The sequence below is a fragment of the Capra hircus genome, assembly GCF_001704415.2.
Source record: "Capra hircus breed San Clemente chromosome X unlocalized genomic scaffold, ASM170441v1, whole genome shotgun sequence".
Classification (NCBI taxonomy): domain Eukaryota; kingdom Metazoa; phylum Chordata; class Mammalia; order Artiodactyla; family Bovidae; genus Capra; species Capra hircus.
In genome coordinates, this window is record NW_017189516.1 from 22,866,024 (window position 1) to 22,892,083 (window position 26,060).

At 40.3% G+C, this 26,060-nt stretch overlaps 1 protein-coding gene and 1 non-coding gene across 2 annotated transcripts in view; both read left to right on the forward strand.

The window, feature by feature from the left end:
• Positions 1–2,277: 2,277 nt before the first annotated feature.
• Positions 2,278–2,371, forward strand: MIR1468 (microRNA 1468). Its single transcript, NR_129593.1, has one exon. It is a non-coding gene; the product is annotated as a microRNA 1468 (primary transcript).
• A 390-nt stretch (positions 2,372–2,761) lies between these two features.
• Positions 2,762–26,060, forward strand: part of ARHGEF9 (Cdc42 guanine nucleotide exchange factor 9) — a gene marked incomplete at its 3' end in the record, with an annotated part of 60,823 nt that continues 37,524 nt past the window's right edge. The window contains 1 exon segment of the mRNA XM_018043762.1: positions 2,762–3,172. Within this exon segment, the coding sequence (XP_017899251.1) occupies positions 3,143–3,172 (30 nt within the window).

Genomic DNA, 26,060 nt, shown 5'->3' on the forward strand with positions numbered 1-26,060 from the left:
GTTTCCGGGTTCTGACAATGTTGCTGCTGCTGCTAAGTCAGGTCAGTCGTGTCCAACTCTGTGCGACCCCATAGACGGCAGCCCACCAGGCTACCCCATCCCTGGGATTCTCCAGGTAAGAACACTGGAGTGGGTTGCCATTCCCTTCTCCAACGCATGAAAGTGAAAAGTGAAAGTGAAGTCACTCAGTCGTGTCTGACTCTTCGCGACCCCACGGACTGCAGCCTACCAGGCTCCTCCGTCCATGGAAGTTTCCAGGCAAGGGTACTGGAGTGGGTCACCAGTGCCTTCTCCATCTGACAAACATTACCTTTTCCCATTACCCATCTAGCTCTAGATGGGTAGAAAACTGGTAACAGTTTTCTATGGTTGCTACATTTTGGCTTGCCCCACCATTCCCTATTTGGTTTCTTCGTTTTGACAGTGTGATTTGTTCTCTGTATTAAACCCTACAGAAGAAATATCTAGAGTGGTTTTTATTTTCTTGACTGGATCTTTATTGATATAGACAACTTCTATAATCCCAAGGCTTCTCACTATCACACAAATTGGTGTATTTTCTTCAAAGCATGTGTCACAACCTTTCATTACCTTGTTTGTTTACTTTTATGTTGTTTATTTTTTCTCCACTTCAAGTAGATTACAAAGTCCGTAAGGAAGTTTGTCTTGTATCTTGAATAGCTATCCCAATGCCTGGAACAAGGAAGCTCAATAATATTTTTTATGTTTTGTCTTTTTATTTATTTATTTTTTTATTGAAGTACAGTTGCTTTACAATGTTGTGTTAGTTATGCCGTACAGTGAATAAATCAGCTATATGTATACAAATATCCCCTCAATAATATTGTCGACTGAATGTATCCATTAAAAAAAATCCATATTTTATTGGATATCTCCTATGTGCCAGTCACTACTGTAGGAGATAGCAAGGTTAGTAATTCATTGCCTCTACTTAAGAAACAAACAAACAAACAAACAAAAACTTATATTTCCACTTAAGTGACATTAAATAGAAAAATGTACACATAACTAGTGTATTAATTTGCCAGGACTACCATAATGAAGTACTGCAGTCTGGGTGGCTTAAATAACATAAATTTACTTTCTTACAAATCCAAAGGCTAGAAAGTCCAAGATCAAGGTAGTCTTTTCCAAGGCCTCTTTCCTTGTCTTATAGATGGCTGTCTTCTCCTTTGTCTTCATATGGTCTTCACCCGTGTCCAGATTTCCTCTTCATGTAAGGACACCAAACATATTGGAGTAGGGCCTATACAATGATCTTATTTTTACTTAACTACCTCGTTAAAGACCCTGTCCTCAAATACAGTCACATTCTGAGGCACTGGGGTTTGCACTTCAACATACGAATTTAGGGGAGGACTGCACAATTCAGCCTATAACAATCAGTGAGTAAAAGATTATTTTCAATTGAGAAAACTAAAGGTGGCACTATAGAAGTTAGATGAAAGGTGATAAAATCAGGTCTTAAGAGTATTTCAGAAAAGCTTTCTAGAGGCTGTGTGCCTAGTGTCAGGACTTAAAGAAATTTTTATAGAGTCGTGAGAGCTTGAATGGGCTGGTTGGCCAGGGAGGTGCATTCAAGAGCCTCACTGTGAATGAAGGTCCCTAGATGAGACAGTGAGGAGACATTGTAGAATCTCTGAATACTGAACCATCAGACTTGAAAGAAAGTTGAAAGGTCACCCAGGCTAAGTTCCCATTTGATTCAGGAATCCCTTGCCAAAGGACAATTCAGCTTCTGCTTATACCCCTCCCAGGACTGAATACTCATTAAGGCAGTTATTTTGATATTAGGGCAGCTGTTTGGCCAAAACAATGCCTTGGATGAAGAGGGGAGAATTTGCTAGAAAGGAGAGGACAGTAAGGTAGTGTGTGGAGTATGCCAGTGATGTCTTCATATCAATTACCTTCAGGCACTTCTTTCTGATGTCATATTTTAATTCCTTCTTGCTGTAACCCCAATCTCTGCTTTTTGTAATCTCTTTCTTGCTTGAACCTCCCTGTGGGTCAGGAGCCTTGAATTCTTGCCTTCTTTGGTTGTGCTACCATGGGCAAATATCTTTCACTTTCTAGTCTTCAATGTTCACATCTATAATGAGGGACTAATTAATTAGCACTCACTGTCATGTCTTCCTCACAAAGTTATTGTAAGACTATATGCAATAATAATGGGTATGAATGTGACCAACAGCATCAACTCCCAGCAGATGCAGAGGGGCCAGTCTGGGTTGAATTGCATAGAGTTAGAGACATCACGAAGAGGTGGGTGGTTTCTCCGTTTGCCTGTTTTGCTGATGTTCATTTGACTTATTCTCAGCAAAATAAGCAAATGGAAAATTCATCCATCAACAAGCTACCTTTTATATTCCTTAGGGTGTCAGGAAGATTCATGAGGGTGTGTGTGTGTGTGTGTGTGTGTTTGTATGAATTATAGCAAAAGAAGCATGGAAAGCTGCAGAGGGTAAACTTGAGACTATCTTTTTTATGTGACCTTAGGTTGGTCTCTTCCATCATCTAAACCTCCACTTATTTATCTGTAATATGGAGATACCAATGCCTGCCTCCACAAGGTTGTTCTGAGAAGTGAAAGTGATAAAGCAAGTGTTGGCATGGCTTCACGGGGGCAGAATCCTATTATTTCAAAGCCTGGCCCAACACCTCTGGCAACTTTGGAAAGGACTTTTCGCTGACTCGACACAATTGGGGAGCCCCACAGTAAACAGCATCTAACTCCAGTACAGCCGGAGGCAGGCAGAGGTGGCAGCTGCCTTCTCCCGGGCGGAGGTTATTCACCCACATCATCTCCCTGCATCCCTGCCTCCCAGATCTCAAGCCTTGGCAAAGGACAAAGGCGGTCGGTGGGAACCCCCCCTCCCACATCTCCCCAGGCCAAGCACCTCGGGAGCTGTAGGGTAGAGAGGCAGAGCCTGCTGCAGGGATGGAAAAAGCTGAATGAAGGCGAGTTCCAGAGAGGAGGGGATTGGGCTGTAGGGCTGTGAAGGAAACGAGGGGGAGGGGGCGCTGGGGCTTTCGCTTGCTCCAGCCCTGCCAGCCCAGCCTGCCTGAAACAACCCGCAACAGCCTCCAGGGCCTTGAGGAGAAGCCGGACTTCATTAGCACCATGCAGTGGATAAGGGGCGGATCGGGAATGGTGAGTGAACATAACCGCAGCCTCCCCAGCCTCAGTCCCCTAGCCCCACCCCCAGTTCCTTCACCAGCCGCCATGCAGTGAGCCCCCTAGCTTCGGCACAGAGCCCTCTCCGCTGTCCTTGAGATACCAGCAAGCTTGCTGTGGCCATTTTAGGAGTCTTTGCTCGCCTGCCTGTGAGGAAAGCCCCCTCCCTTCTCCGTCCCCTTTCTTACCACCCCGGAGTGGGAGTGGGATAGGAGTGTGTGTGTGTGTGTGTGTGTGTGTGGCGGGGGGGTGGGGGGTCACCTAGCAAACCAGAGAGGCAAGGGGGTGGGTAGAGGGACTCTCTGGGAGCAGTGAGTCTCTCAGGAGAGAGGATTGGCCGGGGGCGGGTGGCGAGGGTGGAGGGTGGCACGGGGTTGGGAAAGAGGGGGAAGTTACAAAGCCTGGGATTGTGGAGGGGGCAGTATGGGAGAACTGCATGGTCCCCCAAATAGGCTGTGTGTATCCCCTTACTGGGAGAGCCAGAGAGCCCCTCTCAGAGAAGGTGCCTGGGGGAGTCCTGAAGCCTTTCCTTGCCTAGGCTGGGGTCACCCTGTCCACACTTGAGGCTTTGCCAAGGAGAGGCTACAGAACCTGCCATTCTGGAAATGGGTCTGGCCCCATTCGGTTAGAATTCTCTCTGCCACCCCCATCCAAGGAGTGTGTGCTTGTGTGTGTGTTTACTATCATCCTCCCAACAGTTCACTGTATGCTATTATGTTCCCTTCTCTACCTGGAGACCTTGGAATGACTTCCTTTGCAGAGAGGAAGTGGTGGCTTCATCCTGATGACTCTCTGACTCAGCGAGGGGTAGCTCAAGTCATGGGAGACCACCATGCCTTTGTCTTCAGCTGGGAGGAATCAAGAGAGTCTTGGAGGGTAGTCAGGTTGGGTCAGCAGGCACTGATGGCAATGCCAGCCTACAGTTCCCCACTGCTATCCATAACTTGCAGCTGAAGGAAGGTAGCCTGAAGCTTTTGGGAAAAAACGGATATTTAACTCCGTTTTTGTTTCCATTCTGGAAGGGAGGCGTAAATCTGGTGTGGGCTAAGACTGTGTTCAGAGGAGTTTCCTCAGACCTCTGTTTCAGTGGTTCTTGAAGTCATTCAGTCTGTATTTGCCAGGGCTTTAAGAGACTCTTCTCAGATCTTCCTCTTTCTGTGGGGTCCCATAAGGATATTTCAAATGTTTGTAGAACCAGAAAGCAATAGAACAGGAAAAGACCTTCAGACCCATGTTGTCCATCCAGGAAAGTTGTGATCCAGAGAGTGGGAGAGACTTGCCCAGGGCCACACAGCTCCATGAAGGTAGAGCTCAGTCCAGCACAGGAGTCTCCTGATTCTGTCAGTGTCCCTCTCCACTGCTCCACAGAATCATCAAATGGTGCTGAGGAAGGCAGAAAGGAACAGAGAATCATGATCTTGGTAAAGGACTTCTTTCATAATGAACGAATGCCATGAAATTTGCCAAAAAAAAAAAAAAAGAAAGAAAAGAAAGTCCTAGTATTTCTGGAAGCTGAGTCAAGGAGATACTTCCCTCCTCCTCTAAGTATATTATAGCGTAGGGATCCAGAGCCACCCATTGATAACAGATTAAGTTAATAGAGAAATCTGAAGTTTTGCTAATTGTGTATGAGAAAGAAGAGAGGGTAACAGAAACCTTGTGGAAACTATGTAATTGAAGATTGATGGAGAAATCACATAATATTTTTAGGGGACTGAAGTAGTGAATATTGTATGATGAAAGCATTTATTTAACTGTTTGCCAGAATTCAAGTGATAGGAGTAGTAAATTCCATTATAGCCTGGAAAGCAAGAAACTTCTAATCTTGGCTCTGCTGTTTAATAGGAGTGCTTTGAACCTCAGTTTTCTCACCAGTTAAATGGGGCTATTAATGATTACCAAAATCCTTCCAGATCTGAGATTCTCAGATTCCTAGAAGTAAATGTTGGGTAAAATTTAACTAGTGGTCCATTATGAAAAGATAAGAGTGCATATTTAGCTACCATTCTATAATGTGGCTGGTTGAAAGGTCATTGCTCCTTGTTCTTTCATTTTCAAAGCCCTGGAAATTCATATTGAGCTTTTCATTACAGTCAGATTTCTTTGCTGAACACTCGACTATTGAACTGATTGAAAGTGTCACATGTTATACAAAGGTCCTTGAACATAAAACATCAGTTGTCATTTACAGAATAAAATCTGTCTCAGTAGACAATGTTAAAAAAGAAAAAAATATGAGCTCACTTTTGATGATAAATTGTTCAGTATATTTATTCATAGCTTGTATCTGCAATGTCAGTTTGTGCTAGGTTAGACAGTACTTCGAGTGGAGGGAACACTGATCTCAGAATCACAAGTCTGACATTGAAGGGCCTGGCTTTCATACTTCTCAACTCTGAAACACTTGACAGTTGTCAAACCTCTTTCATTCTCAGTATTCTCATCCATCAAATGGGGCAAAGTACCTTATCTCATAGATGCTATTGAGTTTCTTAATTATTTCAACAAAAATATAGAGGCTACTATGAATTGATGCTGATCTAGTTATTGGAGGTAGCAGTGAACAAAAAGAAATTCTCTGCTATCATATATCGTACATTCAAGGGGTTGAAGGGGCTCACTAAACAATTGCACAAATAACTATGCAATATGTCAGAAGGGGCTTAGCTCTAAGAAGAAAAAGGAAACCTAGTATGAGAATAGAGATAGAGTTGGAATAATGTATTAGATGTCAGTCGAACCTCTCTAACTAAGAAACATTTGAGTGGATATGTGAAGGAAATGAAGGAACAAGGTCTGTGGGGATATTTAGGTGAAATGGATGAAAAAACAGCCAGAGAAAGAGAGAGAGAGCACATTTGGTTTGTTTAAGGAACACAAGGAGGCCACTGTCCTGGGGACATTTAATCTGAGTGAGATGGGTAATTTTTGGAAGGTTTCAAACAGATGAGGGACTTAATCTGACTTAAGTTTTAAGAGGATAATACATTGTAGTGGAGCAAAGAGCTGTGAGGTGGCTCTTGTAATAGTTCAGGTTAGAGGTGATGGTGGCTTGGGCCAGGGTGATGATAATCTGTATGAAAGGACTGTACTGAGCATTATAGATGATCTGTATCTTTCTCCTTTCTAGCCAGTCATCCAAATCTCAGATGGCTGAATGTGGAGCTAGAATGAACACAGAGTGGGTAGATGCATGCAAGGGAATTTTGTGTCTAAGTCAATGATCAAATGATCTTCTTTGGGCTCCTGGCCTCTAGTGGGCTAACTAAGGGTTGATTCTGTATGGATTATCAATGAATCAGTCTTTTGCTTTCTGGGATTCTGGAAAATATTAAGTATATTATTAGTATTTTGGAGATATGATACACTTAACATATGGAACATCTGGAATGGATCATTTTTAATACTCTTCTCTATGTGACAAAATTATTTTCAGTAATCGTGTAATAATCAGTTCTAATAATTATTTTATTGATTTGTTTTTTAGTTTTCAAATAATTAACAATGAAAAAGAATAATTCAATTTTAAATATATTCAAATTCAGTAACATCTCATATTTGATTTAAAATCTGTACTTATTGAACAAAAGTACTACACTCTATAGTTTGTATTGTTTTCTCTGTTCTATATTTTAAACACAAGTAAAAACTCTAATTGGTCACAAATGACAGAATTGAAATAACTTACATTGTATCTTTGACTACAATTATTGTGCTATCTTTGTTTACTTCACATCTGCTATTTAAATTCTGGAACATTTAGTCCCACAGGGATCTGCAGACATGAAATGCACCCAAAGCTACTTTGAATGTTCCTTATTCTAGGCTTCTCAGGTGGCACTAGTGATAAAGAACTCACCTGTCAATGCAGTAGATGTGAGAGACATGGGTTTGATCCCCGAGTGGGGAAAATCCCCTGGAGCAGGGCATGGCAACCCATTCCCGTATTCTTGCCTGGAGAATCCCATGGACAGAGGAGCCTGGAGGGGTCCTCTAGGAGTCCATAGGGTCACAAAGAGCTGGATATGACAGAAATGACTTAGCACCCATGCACACAAACCTTTTCAAAGTAAAATGAACTAAAGGAACACATGTAAAATCTGTGTGCATGTTAGGGGTGGCAAGCGTACAACTGGAATCAGCTGAATCAACTCTGAATCAACTTCCATGTACAATACAATATTATTAAAGGATAAGTAATAAAAGTTGCTTTGAAACTGTATGTATATATTACTAAAACTCAGTAATAACAATAGTTGTTTAGCGTTTTGACCAATGAAAGATTTTTTTCAAGGAGGAATATTCTGTTACTGAGATTATTTAAAATTGGTGCTGCATAGTGATAATAAAAGTACACTTTTACTTTTAGTCTTAAAATAATCTATAGGTAGTGTACTCTTTCATTACCTGCACTAAGGATTGTCTACTCCTGTTGTTCCACTCTTGGCATGCCACTGCTTTGGAGACTACGGATTCTTGAACTAATTCCATGACAAATTTCATGTTGCCAATATAAAAGCCACAGCATTTGAGTTGGTGGAAATCTCTGCATAAGCAAGATAGAGTGGCAACTGGTAAGTTTAATGGCTGATTTATTTCTGCTATGAATAATAGGAATCTATTCACAGTGGCTTAAAACATGCAGATTTCATTCCTTCACATAAAATAGGTCAGAATATAGGCATATCAGGGCCAATATGGTAGCTTTAGGAAGTCTTTGGGGACTTCTCTGCTCCACCATCCTTAGCATTTTGCTTTTATTCTGGAGGTTGCTCCATGATCCAAGATAGGTGTTGAAGCTCCAGAACATTTATCAATATCCACATTTTAGGTATGAGGAAGCATAAAAGAGGAGGAAAAGGACTTGACCCTCCTTTTTAAAAGAAACTTTCCATGAAATTCTATTTAACACTTCTCCTTAAATCTAACTAGGGCTTCCCTGGTGGTGCAGAGGTTAAAGCATCTGCCTGCAATGTGGGAGACCTGGGTTCGATCCCTGGGTCGGGAAGATCCCCTGGAGAAGGAAATGGCAACCCACTCCAGTTTTCTTGCCTGGAGAATCCCACGGACAGAGGAGCTTGGTGGGCTACAGTCCACGGGTCGCAAAGAGTCTGACACGACTGAGCGACCTCACTTTCACTTTAAATCTAATTGGTCAGAACTAAGTCACATGGACACTTCCAGCTGCAAGGGAAACTTGGAAATGTAGTCATATAAACTGGCTTGTTATGTGCACAGCTAACAATCAGGGAAAAGTTTTCTGATACAAAGGAATAAGGGGCCATTGGGAGACAACCTACAGTTATTGTCACAGTTAACCCACATGTATGCCTATCAGTGTAGAAATGCAGAGATTTAGGGCTTGAACTCAGCTTTGGACTATAAGCTACAACCTAATAGATGTGACCAACAGCTAAAATGTGGCCAATAGTAAAAATGCTGCCATCAATTGGGTGAAGGATCAATCAAGACTTGATGTATTCTAGCACTCCATTACGTCCCTTTAGTGACAGTCTTTTTGTGAGACCAAGTGGATGGTAATATCCTTCACAGAGATCGGGAATACAAAATGAGGAGCAGTATTTAGAGAGGGTAGAGAGGGGAGATGACTAATACAGTCTGAGCTACGTTAAGTCTAAGATGTTCAAACAGCCTCAAATGGAAGATAGCTAACAGGCAGTTTGTGATCTACACATTGAGCTCACAGAAGGATTGCGAGGCATTGGTTACAGTTGAAGTTCTGACAGTAGATGAATTGCCAAGTAGTCTGAAATGCAGATCAGCCTGGGAAAGTGAGGAGTAGGATCAGAATTTGAGCCTTCTCCTTTTTGTGGTCCCCTACTCTTGAGCAGACCCAATGTACTGTGTTATCTACTTTCTGGAATTTCCATGGCAACAATATAATTTTGGGCTTTACTTTCTATACTGCTTAAGTTGCTTCTGGACTGTCTCAGCTATAATGTCCAATCTGGTTGATATTGGGTATAATTTAGCTCAACTCTTTAGATCAAGGGTCAGCAAGTTACAGCCTAACGGTCAAATCCAGCCCTCAGACTAAGAATGGCTTTTACATTTCTAAATAGTTGGGAAAAATTGAAAGAAGAATATTTTGTGACACACATACATGAAATTACATGGAAATTTATATGAAATTCTAATTTCAGAGTCCCTGAAGTTTTATTGGTGATGGAAAGGGAGGCCTGGCGTGCTGCAATTCATGGGGTCTCAAAGAGTCAGACACGACTGAGCAACTGAACTGAACTGAAAGTTTTATTGGAGCACAGTCAAGCTCACTATGCCTTCACGGTACACAGATTTGAGTAGCATTGACAGAAACGATATGGCCTGAAAAGCCTGAAATGTTTAGTATTTGGCTGTTTATACAAAAGGATTATAGACTCTCTGCCTCAGAACCCTAGGGTTGCCATGGCAGTTCCTCACAGGAAGGGGATAGACAGGGGCAAGAGAAAGTTTGGATCTCCTACTTTTGATTTATCCAGAGCACCTAGGTTTTTGCTTTATGTGTTAGATTGTTGCTTGCTGCTGCTGCTGCTGCTAAGTCGCTTCAGTCATGTCCGACTGTGTGCTACCCCATAGATGGCAGCCCACCAGGCTACCCCGTCCCTGGGACACTCCAGGCAAGAACACTGGAGTGGGTTGCCATTTCCTTCTCCAATGCATGAAAGTGAAAAATGAAAGTGAAGTCGCTCAGTCATGTCTGACTCTTAGCGACCCCATGGACTGCAGCCTACCAGGCTCCTCCATCCATTGGATTTTCAAGGCAAGTGTGGGGTGCCATTGCCTTCTCTGAGGTTGTTGCTTACAGCTTTGGAAAAAGGTTTTACTTTCCCTGTGTTCTCCCTACTTCCCACACAAAAATTTTTTTCATGCCACTCATTTTGTAGATTGTGAAAACTGAGCCTCAGATAGAGAGGGTACTTTATCCAAGACCACAAACTGAGTGTAACTTGGAAAAGAATCCACATATTCAGCTATATTTCAATTAAAAAGAAAAAAAGAAAAGATACTCCCAAAATTCAAGAGATAAGAGTAGTAAATTCTGTTATAGCCTGGAAAGCAAGAAACTTCTAATCTTGGCTCTGCTGTTTAATAGGAGTGCTTTGAACCTCAGTTTTCTCACCAGTTAAATGGGGCTATTAATGATTACCAAAATCCTTCCAGATCTGAGATTCTCAGATTCCTAGAAGTAAATGTTGGGTAAAATTTAACTAGTGGTCCATTATGAAAAGATAAGAGTGCATATTTAGCTACCATTCTATAATGTGGCTGGTTGAAAGGTCATTGCTCCTTGTTCTTTCATTTTCAAAGCCCTGGAAATTCATATTGAGCTTTTCATTACAGTCAGATTTCTTTGCTGAACACTCGACTATTGAACTGATTGAAAGTGTCACATGTTATACAAAGGTCCTTGAACATAAAACATCAGTTGTCATTTACAGAATAAAATCTGTCTCAGTAGACAATGTTAAAAAAGAAAAAAATATGAGCTCACTTTTGATGGTAAATTGTTCAGTATATTTATTCATAGCTTGTATCTGCAATGTCAGTTTGTGCTAGGTTAGATAGTACCTCGAGTGGAGGGATCGAGGTACTGATCTCAGAATCACAAGTCTGACATTGAAGGGCCTGGCTTTCATACTTCTCAACTCTGAAACACTTGACAGTTGTCAAACCTCTTTTATTCTCAGTATTCTCATCTGTCAAATGGGGCAAAGTACCTTATCTCATAGATGCTATTGAGTTTCTTAATTAATTCAACAAAATTATACAGGCTACTATGAATTGACACTGATCTAAAAAGAAATTCTCTGCTATCATATATCATATAACCTGGAAAAGAATCCACATATCTAGTTATATTCCTATTAAAAATAATAAAGAAACACCCAGAATAATCTTTGACCAGATGTCTAGCATTGCTATGGCCCAGTCAAGTTAATACATAAAATTAATCAACACATAGCCTAACTTATCTTTCCAGTTTTCTGTGAAAATCATATGTATGAATAGATAAGAAGGAGCTGTGTAAATTTTGTTGCTCTCTACCCATAGGGGAAAATTATTATTATTGATAAGACAGAAGGGATACACATGTGGGTAGGAAGAATATGATCTTTCCTACTACCCTGAATTCAGCTCTCAGAAGATGAGACACTTTACTCTTCTCTGAGTGCCAAGAGATCCAACAGGAATTTCATTCACAAATAACTATCCCTCCCACCCCAGCCCAAGGCTTCCTGAATTCTCTGCTTGAGGAGAGACAAAAAGGCCCCCAAACAGTCCCATGACATGATGAGAGAAACTTCTTAGGAACCTACTGTTTTGAGAAGTTTGCTCATCAGGCTGTTTTTGGTGTGTGTGTGTGTGGGGGGTAGTTGTGTAGGGGGGTAGTTGTGTGTGTAAGTGTGTGTGTGAGAGAGAGAGAGAGAATGTGACTAGTCCTGCGAGTGATTAAGCTATTCAATAATGAAAACCAAGCAGTGGCAGAAAATGAATGCATTCAGCTAGCTCTAAGAAGTACTGTTGCCATGAAGAAATATTCTGTCAAAGTGCCTGTGTGGCATACAAGGGAAATGGCATTCAAGTTGAGTAAGCTATGTAGAGATTTGGAGAAAAATCTTAACAAACTTGCATTATAATAAAAAATAAAGAATGAGATAGTGAAGTTTGTGGGGAGTCTGGGAGAGGCAGCAGGAATTGTGTGTGTAAAGTCCTTTAAGGTTGAGATAGTTTCGTATGCTCAAAGGATAGAAAGAAGGCACATTTGGCTGGAGCACAGTCAGAAAGGGAGACAAGTGGCATGATAAAAGTTAGAAAGTCAGGCAGGGACCAGATTACACAGGATCTTGTAGGCCCAGGGAGCTTGCAAGCCCAGGGAAGGTATATATCACTATACTCAAAGAAAGTATGGTTCTGTGTTTAATAGCATGTTCAACCAGACTGCCTAGGTTCAAATTCTTACTCTGCCAGTTATTAGTTTAGTGACCTTGAACATGTTACCTAACCTTTCAGTGCCTCAATTATGGCCTCTGAAAAATGAGGATAATAATGGTTTATCCATACTGTTATTGTAAAGATTGAGTTATGCTAACATTGTGTGTGATAGTGCTGGACACTAACAAGTGCTATTTATTATAAGTACAGTAGGAAGCATTTGAATTTGTGGAATAATGGAATCTGCTTTGTGATATGAGAAATTGACTTTTTCAGGCTATAGAGACTAGATTGAGGAGAGTGAAAGTGGAGAAGTCAAGCCCAGTTAAGAAACTGCTGCAGAATACAGTCATTGAAGCTGAGAATAGGGCAGATTGGACATAATTTTGAAGATAGAATCAATGAAAATTGATACTGGATTGAGTGAGAAGTATAGTATAGGGAGGAAATGTGAAAGAAAACCTCTAGGTTTCTGGCTCTGTCACTGACTAGTTATGTGATTTGGGGCAAAGGATTTAACCATCCTAAGCTCCAGTTTCCTTATGTATTAATCAAGGTTCTCCAGAGAAACAGTACCAACAGGATATATATGCACACGTGCACACACACACACACAGTTGGCTCTTGAACAACACAGGTTTGAACTGAGTGGGTCCACTTACATGTGCATTTTTTCACCAAAATATAGACTGCAGTACTACATGATGTGAAACTATGGATATGGGGGGCTGTCTGTAAGTTATACATGGATTTTCAACTGTGTTATTGCTCAGCACCCTTAACCGTTCCATTGTTTAAAGGTCAACTTTATAAATAAATAAACACACATACACAGAAGGTGAGAGAGAGAGAGAGATTTTATTTTATTTAATTTTTATTTTTACTTTATTTTGCTTTACAATACCGTATTGGTTTTGCCATACATCAAAATAAATCCTCCACGGGTGTAAATAATTGGCTCCTGTGATTGTGGAGATCCAAACCCAAAATCTGTAGGGTAGGCCGGCAAGCTGAGAAAAGTTGCAGTCTGAGTCTGAAGACAGTCTGCTAGCAGAATTCCTTCTTGTTAGAGGGAGTTCAGTCTCTGTTTTATTAAGACCTTCAACTGAGGCCCACCCACACTGTGAAGTATGATCTGCTTCACCCACAGCCCACAGATTTAAATGTTGATGTCACCTAAAAGAATACCTTCACAGAAATATCCAGAATAATGTTTGACCAAATATCTGAGCATCATAGCTCAGACAAATTGATGCATACAATTAACCATCACACATTATCTATGAAACTAGAATGATAGTCGTCATTGGTCATTGGTACTATTGTGAAGATGAAATTATGTAAAGCACTTGAAACAGTGTATTTCACATATCAAGAGTTCAAATAATGATCATCTTTATTATTTTAATGCAATAATAATCTCACATTTTTGGGGTAATTTGCATTTCCAAAGCTCCTTCACATACATTCATTTATGTAGGCATCACAACAGTCTTCATACTTTAAAGCTGGGGAAACTGAGACTGGGAGAGATGACATATCTTCTTTTCCTCTTGATGAAAGAGGAGAGTGAAAAAGTTGGCTTAAAGCTCAACATTCAGAAAACGAAGATCATGGCATCCGGTCCCATCATTTCATGGCAAATAGATGGGGAAACAGTGGAAACAGTGGCTGACTTTATTTTTCTGGGCTCCAAAATCACTGCAGATGGTGATTGCACCCATGAAATTAAAAGATGCTTACTTCTTGGAAGGAAAGTTGTGACCAACCTAGACAGCATATTAAAAAGCAGAGACATTACTTACCCAACAAAGGTCCGTCTAGTCAAGGCTATGTTTTTTTCAGTGGTCATGTATTGATGTGAGAGTTGGACTATAAAGAAAGCTGAGTGCTGAAAAATTGATGCTTTTGAACTGTGGCGTTGGAAAAGACTCTTGAGAGTCCCTTGGACTGCGAGGAGATACAACCAGTCCATCCTAAAGGAGATCAGTCTTGGATGTTCATTGGAAGGACTGATGTTGAAGCTGAAACTCCAATACTTTGGCCACCTAATGTGAAGAGGTGACTCATTTGAAAAGACCCTGATGCTGGGAAAGATTGAGGGCAGGAGGAGAAGAGGATGACAGAGGATGCGATGGTTGGATGGCATCACTGACTCAAGGGACATGGGTTTGGGTGGAGTCTGGAAGTTGGTGATGGACAGGGAGGCCTGGCATGCTGTGGATCATGGGGTCACAAAGAGTCAGACATGACTGAGTGACTGAACCAAACTGAACTGATCTTTAAACAAAGCCAGGATTAGACCTTGAGCGTTACTCACCCCGCTTGCCAGGAGTGGATGTTTGCCTGGCTTCCTTCATTCTAGTGGTAAGGGGTACCAGTAATAAGATCATGAATGCAGTAGGGCTTGAGAATGCTGCTGCTGCTAAGTTGCTTCAGTTGTGTCCAACTCTGTGCGACCCCAGACAGCAGCCCAGCAGGTTCCTCTGTCCCTGGGATTCTCCAGGCAAGAATACTGGAGTGGGTTGCCATTTCCTCTGGGCTGAGAATAAGGGCTAACCTTTACAAAGCCAGTGTTCATCTTGTGACAGGCACTGCACTGCTCTGTTTCGCATGTGTATCTAGTTTACTCTTCCCAACAGTTCTATAAGGTAGATGTGAAATCACCAGGTAGGTTCTGGAAGAGAACAGAGCTCTTAGGCCACATGCTGAGAACTCAAATAACTTTTGCTCCTTCCTCCTTCACTGTTATAAATTCTAGAGATTGTGAAAACTGAGGGAAGTCATTTGAATGTTTGTGAGACATATGTACTTGGCTGTGTAAAGGTCAATGAGGCCTGGCAGAATGCCTTTTGTGTACAGAGCAGGCACTCCTATGAATATTTGTGGAATGGATGAGTGAACTCATGAAGGAAAAGATTCTTAGACTGCTTATAGTCAACCATGCCTAGAGCTGGCCCTAGAAAAGGCAGAGGAATTTGTGATAAATATTTTCTTTGGCCCAGGTGAAATGCCCCTGAACCAGCCAGGCTGTTAGGTGAGGGATACAGGCTGAAATGGGAAGCTCCAGAAGTCCTTCCTGAGAAAATTGCTTAACTCCTTTGGATACTAGTTTACTAATATGCAAAATGGGGCCATTTTATCCCTCTCTTTCTTTCTCTCTCTCTCCCCCACACACATGCACACTGCCCTCCCATTCCTTCATTCACTTATTCAATAATACATATTGAGCATCTATTATGTACCAGACACTGTCTTAGGCACCGAATTATGAACAAATCAGACAAAATCCTATTCTTGTGGAACAAATTTTCTAGTACGGCAGATACATGGTAAGCAAATTATTACATAAAGCATATAGTATGTTCTAAGTGCTAAAGAGAAAAAATACAGCAGGGAAGAGGGAGAAGAAGTATACATAGGGGCAGTTAAAATTTTAATTTCCTATTTCTGGCTGTGCTTCTCTCACAAGTTTGCCATGAGGTTGAAATGTGATAAAAGGCTTATTTAAGAAGCTGTGAATTTCCATTTCAATGTAAGCTGCAGTTAGGCTTGGGGGGGGGATAATTTTTCTTAATCCTTATTTGCTGTTCTCTTTTCTATCAGTGTAGTAAGAGTTCTGATCTGGAGGACAAGAAATTTGGGTTCTAGGCCTGGCCCTGGTATGATAGTTTTGCATGTAAGAATTAAAGATTTTAAAATTAAAAAAATAAATAAATAAAATAAAATGACACGAAAAAAAAATAAAAAAAATAAAAAAAACAAAAATCCTAAACGTATAGAACTTTATGGACTCGAAAGTACTGTCCCCAGAACTGAGTTTTCTGGCTTTTAATTCTTGGTTCTTTCTATTCTACCATGAAGCAGTGAGAGCTGAGGGAAGTCTCTTTCCTTCTGAGAACCAGAGTGTTCCCCTTATGTAAAGTGGGAATGATTGATTACCCTCCACCCCTTGCTAGCCTTCTTTGGCTGTTGTGAGGTCCCAACCAGATAATGTCATAAAATGAGCCTAAACTGCTGTTTGCTGTGATTTGGAGGACTGGTACTCCTGCTTAAGTGACTTTCTTTGTACTGTATAAATTGGTTGTATGTGTGGAGGTGGGAGAGTGAGCCTTTGGGGCTGAGTGCAAGTTTCCTTTTGCAGAAGTTGCTGGGGATAGTGGAAGAATCAATTAGTCTTAGCACCTCCAGAAATAAGAACAGCTATACAGAAACATTTAACATCTCATGATGAAGTGGCAACCAGTGGTGTTCAGCCCCTTTTCCCCACTCTGCTTTAGAGAAGTGGGAACCAGGACTAACTTTTTGACATTTAATACATAAATGACTCATTACCTTTAGAGACTTCCACTTGCTACTTAGATATGATCTCATTCAGAATACTAGGGGTGGGATGGGGAGAATTTGAATAAGTAGAATCTTCATTTTTCTACTATACTAGTTAATCTCTTTTTAACCAAATGTTTTACTCCATATAGAACTTTCAAATTCATTATATCATCATCTTTTTAGTAGGTATTATTTGTTTCTTCTATTATAGATGAGGAAAATGAGGCTCAGAGAATATACAATTTGCCTAAAGTAAGGGGAAATGATTCCCATCTCTTTCAGAATTTTCCACAGTTTATTGTGATCCACACAGTCAAAGGCGTTGGCATAATCAATAAAGCAGAAATAGATGTTTTTCTGGAACTCTCTTGCTTTTTCCGTGATCCAGCAGATGTTGGCAATTTGATCTCTGGTTCCTCTGCCTTTTCTAAAACCAGCTTGAACATCAGGAAGTTCACGATTCATGTATTGCTGAAGCCTGGCTTGAAGAATTTTGAGCATTACTTTACTAGCATATGAGATGAGTGCAATTGTGTGGTAGTTTGAGCATTCTTTGGCATTGCCTTTCTTTGGAATTACCTCTGAGAAATCTGTATGCAGGTCAGAAAGCAGCAGTTAGAACTGGACATGGAACAACAGACTGGTTCCAAATAGGAAAAGGAGTACGTCAGAGCTATATATTGTCATCCTGCTTATTTAACTTATATGCAGAGTACATCATGAGAAACGCTGGACTGGAAGAAACACAAGCTGGAATCAAGATTGCCAGGAGAAATATCAATAACCTCAGATATGCAGATGACACCACCCTTATGGCAGAAAGTGAAGAGGAACTAAAAAGCCTCTTGATGACACTGAAAGTGGAGAGTGAAAAAGTTGGCTTAAAGCTCAACATTCAGAAAACGAAGATCATGGCATCTGGTCCCATCACTTCATGGGAAATAGATGGGGAAACAGTGGAAACAGTGTCAGACTTTATTTTTTTGGGCTCCAAAATCACTGCAGATGGTGACTGCAGCCATGAAATTAAAAGACTCTTACTCCTTGGAAGAAAAGTTATGACCAACCTAGATAGTGTATTCAAAAGCAGAGATATTACTTTGCCGACTAAGGTCCGTCTAGTCAAGGCTATGGTTTTTCCAGTAGTCATGTATGGATGTGAGAGCTGGACTGTGAAGAAGGCTGAGTGCCGAAGAATTGATGCTTTTGAACTGTGGTGCTGGAGAAGCCTCTTGAGAGTCCCTTGGACTGCAAGGAGATCCAACCAGTTCATTCTGAAGGAGATCAGCCCTGGGATTTCTTTGGAAGGAATGATGCTAAAGCTGAAGCTCCAGTACTTTGGCCGCCGCATTCGAAGAGTTGATTCATTGGAAAAGACTCTGATGCTGGGAGGGATTGGGGGCAGGAGGAGAAGGGGACAACGGAGGATGAGATCGCTGAATGGCATCACTGACTCGATGGACGTGAGTCTGAGTGAAATCCATGAGTTGGTGATGGACAGGGAGGCCTGGCGTGCTGTGATTCATGGGGTCACAAAGTGTCAGACATGACTGAGTGACTGAACTGAACTGAACTGAACTGAAGGGAAAATGATAATATTCAATCCTTCAAATAATAGTAATTGCCAGCATTTACGGAGCTTCCTATATGCCAGGCATTATTCTAAGTGCTTTACATGAATTCACTCATAAACCCTCACCGACAACTGTAAGAATCTCTCTATTTTTCAGGTGAGGAAACGACAATACTAAGATTCTGAAGCTTGCTTAAAGTGAAGGGCAGAGTGAGTACCAGGACATTATAGAATTCTCCCCATTTTAAAGGTGAAAAAAACGAGGCTCAAAAACATTAAGAAACTTGCTCAAGGTTAAGCAACCAACAACTGGAATAACTGAGGTTGAAATTCAGCAAGCTGACTCTAATGCCTATGGTCAGACTCTCAAACTGTACTGCTTCTAGTGTAGGGCTCTTTAACCAGATTAATTGAAGCAGAGAGAAAGAAAAAGGGGGTGCATATTAACACCACACAGCATATTTAACATTTTAAAAATTAATTTTTAATGAATATAACAGTCACATCTTTAAAAATCAAGCAAACTTTTAAAATGTATAAATGAATGAAGCTTATTCACCCAGGTCCCTCCATTAGAGGTTACTAGAGTTTCTTTATGCAGATATGGGCAAAATTATTTTATTTTATTTATTTTTCATCCCCCAAACCATACATTTTATGTACCATTCAGCATATTTCTTTGTACTTCTTTACTGAAGTATAATTAACTTATAATATTATATTAGTTTCTGGTGTACAACATAGTGATTCAATATTCTTATACTCTACCAAATGATCATGACAGTAACTCTAGTTATAATCTGCCACCATACAATGTTATTATAATATTATTGACTATATTTGCTATGCTGTACATCATCATGAGTTATTTATTTTATAACTGGATGTTTTTGCCTGTTAATCTCTCTCATCTATTGTACTCATCCTTTCCCCCTCTCCCCTCTGACAGCACCAGTTTTTTTCTCTGTATCTGAGTCTGTTTCTGTTTTATTATGTTTGCTCATTTGTTTGTTTTTTTAGAATCCACGTATAAGTGAAATCATACAGTATTTTTCTTTCTCTGACTTATTTCACTTAGCATAATACCCTCTAGGTCCACCCATGTTGTCTCAAATGGCAAGACTCCGTTCTCTTTAAGGCTGAGTAATATTCCACATCTTCTTATCCATCCATCCATTAATGGACACTTTAAGCTGCTTCCATATCTTGGCTATTCTAAATAATGCTGCAAATGAACATAGGGGTATATATATATCTTCAAATTGTGCTTTTGCTTTCTTTGGGTGCCCAGAAGTGTAATTGTTGTATCATATACTGCTGCTGCTGCTGCTAAGTCACTTCAGTTGTGTCCAACTTTGTGCGACCCCATAGACAGCAGCCCACCAGGCTCCGCCATCCCCGGGATTCTCCAGGCAAGAGTACTGGAGTGGGTTGCCATTGCCTTCTCCGATTGTATCATATAGAAGTTCTATTTTTAATTTTTTGAGGAACTGTTTTCCATAGTGGTTTCACCAATGTACATCCCCACCAATGGTGCACAAGGCTTCCCTTTTCTCCACACCTTTTCCAGTACTGTCACTTGTCTTTTTAATGATAGCCAATCTAACAGGTGATATTTCACTGTGGTTTTGATTTGCATTTCCCTGATGATTAGTGATGTTGAGCATCTTTTCACGTATCTGTTAGCCATCTCTATGTGTTCTTTGGAAAAATGTCCATTCAGGTCCTCTGCCCATTTTTCAGTCAGATCTTTTTTTCCAATATTGAGTTATATGAGTACCTTGTGTGTCTTTATATTAACCTCTGATCAGCTATATCATTTACAAATATCTTCTCCCATTCATTTGGCTGCCTTTTCATTTTGTTGATAGCTTCCTTCACCACATAAAATCTTTTTAGCTTTATGTAGCCTCATTTGTTTGTTTTTGCATTTGTTTCCCTTGCCTGAGGAGACACCTAAAAGAAAATATTGCTGAGATTGATGCCAAAGAGCATACCATCTGTTTTCTTCCAGAATTTTTATGGTTTCAGGTTTTAACATTCAAATCGTTAATCCATTTTGAGTTTAATTTTGATATATAGTATGAGAAAATAGTCCAGTTTAATTCTCTTACATATGTATGTCTATTTTTCCCAGCAACATTTATTGAAGAGGCTGTTTTATCCCCATTGTACGTTCTTGCTTTCTTTGTTGTAGATTAATTAACTATAGAAAAGTGAGCTTTTTTCTGGACTCTCTAATCTGTTCCATTGATAGATGTGTCTATTTTTGTGCCGGCAGTATACTGTTTTGATTATTGTAGCTTTGTAGTCCAGTCTGAAATCAGGGAACATGATACCTGGGCTTCCCTGGTAACTCAGCTGATAACTCAGGCTGCAATGCAGGAAACCCTAGTTTGATTCCTGGGTCAGGAAAATCCCCTGGAGAAAGGATAGGCTACTCACTCCAGTAGTCTTGGGCTTCTTGGTGGCTCAGATGGTAAAGAATCTGCCTGCAATATGGGAGACCTGGGTTCCATCCCTGGGTTGGGAAGATCCCCTGGAGAAGGGAATGCCAGCATACTCCAGTATTCTTGCCTGGAGAATCCCCATGGACAGAGGAGCCTGGCAGCTACATGGGGTCCCAAAGAGTCAGACATGACTGAGTGACTAAGCACACACACATACACAGCATGATACACCCAGCTTTGTTCTTTTTTTCTTAAGATTGTTTTGGCTATTTAGAGTCTTTTATGTTTCCATAGCAGTGTTAGAATCATTTACTCTAGTTCTGTGAAAAATGCCATTATCGGTATCTTGATAGGGATTGAACTGAATCTGTAGATTGCCTTGGAGAATATTAACAAAATTAATTCTGCATATTTCTTTTTTCATACAATATATCTTTCAGATGTCTCCACATCAATCCACAAAGACTTTCTGAAGTCTCATCTTGACCCTCACAAATCTCTACAAACCTCTATCCAGCTGTGTGTCCTACACACATCTTTTTATTTTTTACTAATCTTTGGTAGTGTCCAACTCTGTTTACATCTTCGCTCAGAGCCTCATTGCTAGACTACCTTGGACTTCCATAGAAAATATAGTTCCTAAACTATTTCCTTAGTCTTCCTTTGACACATAATCCAGTATCTGACAAACTCCCTAGCTGAGCTAACCCCTTCTCCTCCTATTGCAGTTTCAACTTACTCCTATCATCTACCTACCTACCAGCCAATCTACCTGCTTATCTATGTAATGCTTGTTGGACATCTATTCTGAGCAAAGCACCATGCTTAATTTGATGATGAATGCTTAGTGTCCTTGCTGTTCAGCAGTTTTCAGTTTAAATGGAGCCTGTAAATAAATAAACTTGGACATAGGAGTCAGAGAAGTAGCTGGTTGAGTGAGTCGTGAGGCCCAAGGATGGAACTATTCAGACTAGGCTCCTAAACTAAACACTGGGCCTCAGGGAAGTGTTCACTGCCCATATAAACCCCGAATTAATGCATTATTGGGTTTGGCCTTCCCAGAAAGATCCTGAGCCTGATATGCAAGCATTGTACTTCCTCTGAAGGGTCTTTTAGACCCTTGCTACTTTCTTCTAACCAGTTCTTTCTACTCTGAGTAGAGGCAAGTTGGCTGACCCGCCAGCTTGCTTGAAATGGAACTGCAATAAGTCTCCACCCTCACCCACATGCCCCGCAAAAAGAGAGAGAGAGAGAGAGAGAGAGAGAGAGAGAGAGAGAGAGCGAGAGAGAGAGAAATAGGTCCAAAATAAATCATGTAAAGAAACAAGAGGAAATACTGGTTTTGGGTATTTATTCAGCAATGTATTCAGTCTTTGGCCACAGGAGGGCGGTATAGGCAATGTTTCTTGAGGGAAGGGCTTCCTTCCGAGTGGTGGTTTAGGATGGCTTCTGCCAACAGGGAACAGAAAACCAAAGAGGTCCTGAAATTCTCAGGCTGTAATCTGGAAATTTTAGTCCCTTTGGAGAAGTTCTAAGTGACGGAAGCCATGGGGGAAGGGAGGCAGTGCAAAGTTTCGTATTCACAGGCCACAGCAGAGAATAATTCCATGACACTTTTCCTCTACATCCTAAACTGTGAATCAGGAGGACTATGCCTTGGTCTTCATTCACTCATTCATTCATTTACCATTTAGTTATTCACTCATTTAAAAATATTTATTGAATTCCAAGCATCTAGGTGCTAGAGATACAGCAATGAACAAAACAGTCTCTACCTTCATGGAGCTTACACTTTATAAAGGGAGAAAACAAACCAATAAACAAATAATTATAACATTTCAAGGCTAGAAAGAAAAGCAGGATGATGGAATAGACAGTGATTGGATGGTTCAGGGATGGACTCCTTTTGAAGCAATGTAATTACACCTAAACTTGTAGATAGCTAGGAGAAAAATCTTCAGGCAGAGTAAAATTCTTAATCCTGTCTGATTTTCCCTGTAAAATGCCACCCACACAACCATACAATTATATGCAACCTTATTCTTTAACTTAACCCAATCACTCCCCTTTCCTCAGGGTACCCTACTTGAGACAAACTCCATGTCTTCCACATTTTTGGCAAGGCTGTTGAAATTTTAAAACAACCGATGCTTTAAGTTACAACTTTAAAACAAGTCATGGTCTTTTAAGTTTTAAGTAAGTTTAAGGACATGTTTGAGGTCATACAGCTTTAGCTTTTCATCCACTGTCCTTTTTTCACTTTGCCATGAACTTCTCAAGGCATTGTGGGGGCACAGCAGCACATGAAAGCATCAGTCATTTTAGGTGAACATGAGTTCACAGGTAGCTCTTCCTAAGAACTAGTGTTTAGAATAAGGGAGGTGACAGTTTCACCATACTCCCCATTGCCACTTCCACCTGCATATGTGTTCTGAGGGATGTGTGGGAAAACTTCCCAAGCAACGAGCCTGGGGAGGGGACTGTAAATCATGCCACAAGGGGAAGGCCTTAAAGAAATGTCATGTTTACTTGGAAAACGTGTGTGTGTCTGTGTGTGTGTGTGTGTGTGTGTGTAAGATGGGTGTTCAGGGGGGGATCAGAGTTTGAACTCATGATAGATATCTTCAAACACTTAAGAACACTGTTGCTTAGATGGGTAGATCCTTCTTGCATAGCCCAGAGGCTAACAAATGGACAGAAACCAGAGAAGAGTGAATTTTAGCTCAAAATGAATAATGACTTTGGAAGCTTCAGGATGAGATTTTTTTTTTTTCTTTTTGTTACTGAAGATATTCTAGTGGCTGCTGAACAAAACTCATCAGGGATATTGGAGGAAGAAAAAGTGGGCTTTGGAAATAGATCTCAATTTAAATCCCGCTATAGGATTTGAATACCTATATGGCTATGAACAAATGATGTAAACATTCTTAACCTTAGTTTTCTACTCTTTAAAATAACAATAACAGTTACTTCTTTGGGGGCTTCTGGGAAGGATTAAATAAAATATGTTGAAAAGCCTAGTCTAAAGTAGATATTTCTTCCTCCCACTCTACTTCCTCTACGCCATCACATATACTGTAGTTAGGAGTCCTATAAAGGGAGGTTGGGAGGAAATAACTTTTTCCCATTTCAAGTATGAAATTCTTTGATTTGCTCTATAATCATCAGTAACTTTATTCATTATCTGATTATGCTTAGAATACTATGACTTTGAAATTACATGCATTTGTGACTCTTTTCCCCACTAGACTGTAAGCTTCCCAAGAGGCTCTCTTTACCCCTTAGCTGGCAAAATAACTGCTTACTGAATTTAACTGCTGAATAACTGAACTAACCAAGAGTTCCTGTCCTCAGGGAATTGCCTCTCCTAAATAGAACTGACATAATGAATGTGCAAGAGCATCTAGTCATATAGGTTGCCAAGAAAATTAACAGACAAGGTGTAATATCTCCAGAGTGTCCATGGCAGACATCAGGGACTATGAGGTGGCTGAGGTGGGAGTTGGATGGCCAATGAATGAGGAGCAATAGGGGTCAGGACAAAATGTGGAACTTTCCTTGGGTATGCTTTCTGATAGAAGTGGGGCTTTGGGAGCTATTTGAACCACGAGAAAACCAATCATTGGCTTTTCCCTGAGAGAAGGCAAATATTTAAGACCTAGATATCATACCTGGGTGGTAGGCCATTTGGATTCAAGTCAGAACATTGAAACAGTTTATTCTTGTGACTGAGGAGATATCATGTCAAATGCTATTGGAAGGTGGAACATGTGTCACCTAGTGGCATTTATACAGCATAGTTTTGAAAAGCATAGGCTCTAGGGCCAGACAGGGTTGGTTTGCACCTTGGTTCCACCACTGACTAGCCATGTGACATTGGACAAGTTATTTAAGGTCTATGCCACAATCCCCTTATCTGTAAAATAATGACAATAATAGTATCTTCCTCATAGTGTTATTGTGAGGATTAAAATAATTAACATATGTAAAAGGCTTAGAACAATGCTCTGAGTAAGCACTCTATAAGCATTTATTATTATTATTATCTAATGAGTTCCCTTTGGATTCTGAGAAATATGCTGGGTACTTACAGTAATTTCAGTGTGAGTTTGGAAACATTTATATTCTAGACAATATTTATAAATATATATTATATATATTTATAAACAAACATTTATATTCTGAATAATATAATTCTATATTATATTTTAATTGATGTCATGCTCCTCAGCAGTGGCTGTAATAGAAGTAGTGATAATATCTGGCTCAAAAAGATGAAAGAACTTTTCACCAACTGAAATTGTCCAAAGGACTACCAGGTTATCTTAGGAGAGAGGAACCTCCCTATTGTCGTGGGTATTGGAGTGGAAAACTGGATGAGATGTTACAGAAGGGATTGAAGGATGAAATTGGGACTTTGCTATGCCAAGAGATTCTCTGATTTCTTGACTCTTGTCAGCAGAAGGGCTGCCTTTGAAGTGCTTCTTGAAACATTAGGGCCTCTTCTAATTTTTTGAAATTGAAATTGTGAGTCACCTTACACAGGAAGCTAAGTGCAAATAAATGCGGCTGGGATCAAATGCCATGTTTCAAAGTCTGAAATCCCCCAAAAGTACTTTCAAGACTCAAGAAATGAGTTTTGTTTTCTGCTCTGCCAGCAATTAACTATGTAATCGTGTATAGCTTACTTTCTCTGGGCCTCAGTTTCCTAACTTAGAATATGAGGGGTTAGAGTAGATTTTCTTTGAGCTCTCATAAGGTTACCTTCTGTGGTTGGAAGATATAATTCTCAGAGTAGAAACAACTAGGTGAAGGAGCTCTTCATGCATTCAGCAGATGTTTATGAAGCACCTGCTAAGTGTCAAGCAAAGGATGCCAGATTGGCAAGGCATTGTATGCCATGCTACAGAATTTGCCTTAAAGGCAGTGGGGAGCCATGGAAGGCCTTTGAACACAGGATCTATATAACTCAGGGTTCAGCTGTGGAAATTATATTGCTCTAGTTATTTTCAGCAGAGTTTTAATATAGAAAATTTAGTGTTTCCAAAATTGGTAGAAGAGCTTAAGGGGCAAGCTTTAGACTAGGCCTCCAGGAATGAATCTCAGAATGAATCCAGCTGTTTTCTCTGCCAGAAGAAAGGAGGTAAAGCATCAGCAGCTGTGGGAACACTGTACCTGATTTGCAATCTAGGAATTAGGAATCTGCCACTGCCTTAACTATTGACTAGAGTATCATTATGCCTGCTAGATCTTCCATAGCAAAAACAAATAAGTAAAAATATTTAAAAGTCTCATTTCCTGCTTGTTCAAAGACACAAAGCAGGGTCTAGACACTGGGACCTATGGAAAGGTAACACAGCTGCAGAAAACTAAAACCCCACCATTCTACTTGTCACTAGAAGCAGCAGAAGTATGTTTTCTGTATTATCACTTTCTTTCAAATATTGTGCATATGCCTATGGTTGGCAGAAATAAACCACATCCAAAACAATGGATGCAAAGAAGTTTGAGAAATCAAAGGTTGTTGTTTTTATTGTTGTTTTGGTTTTTATTAATA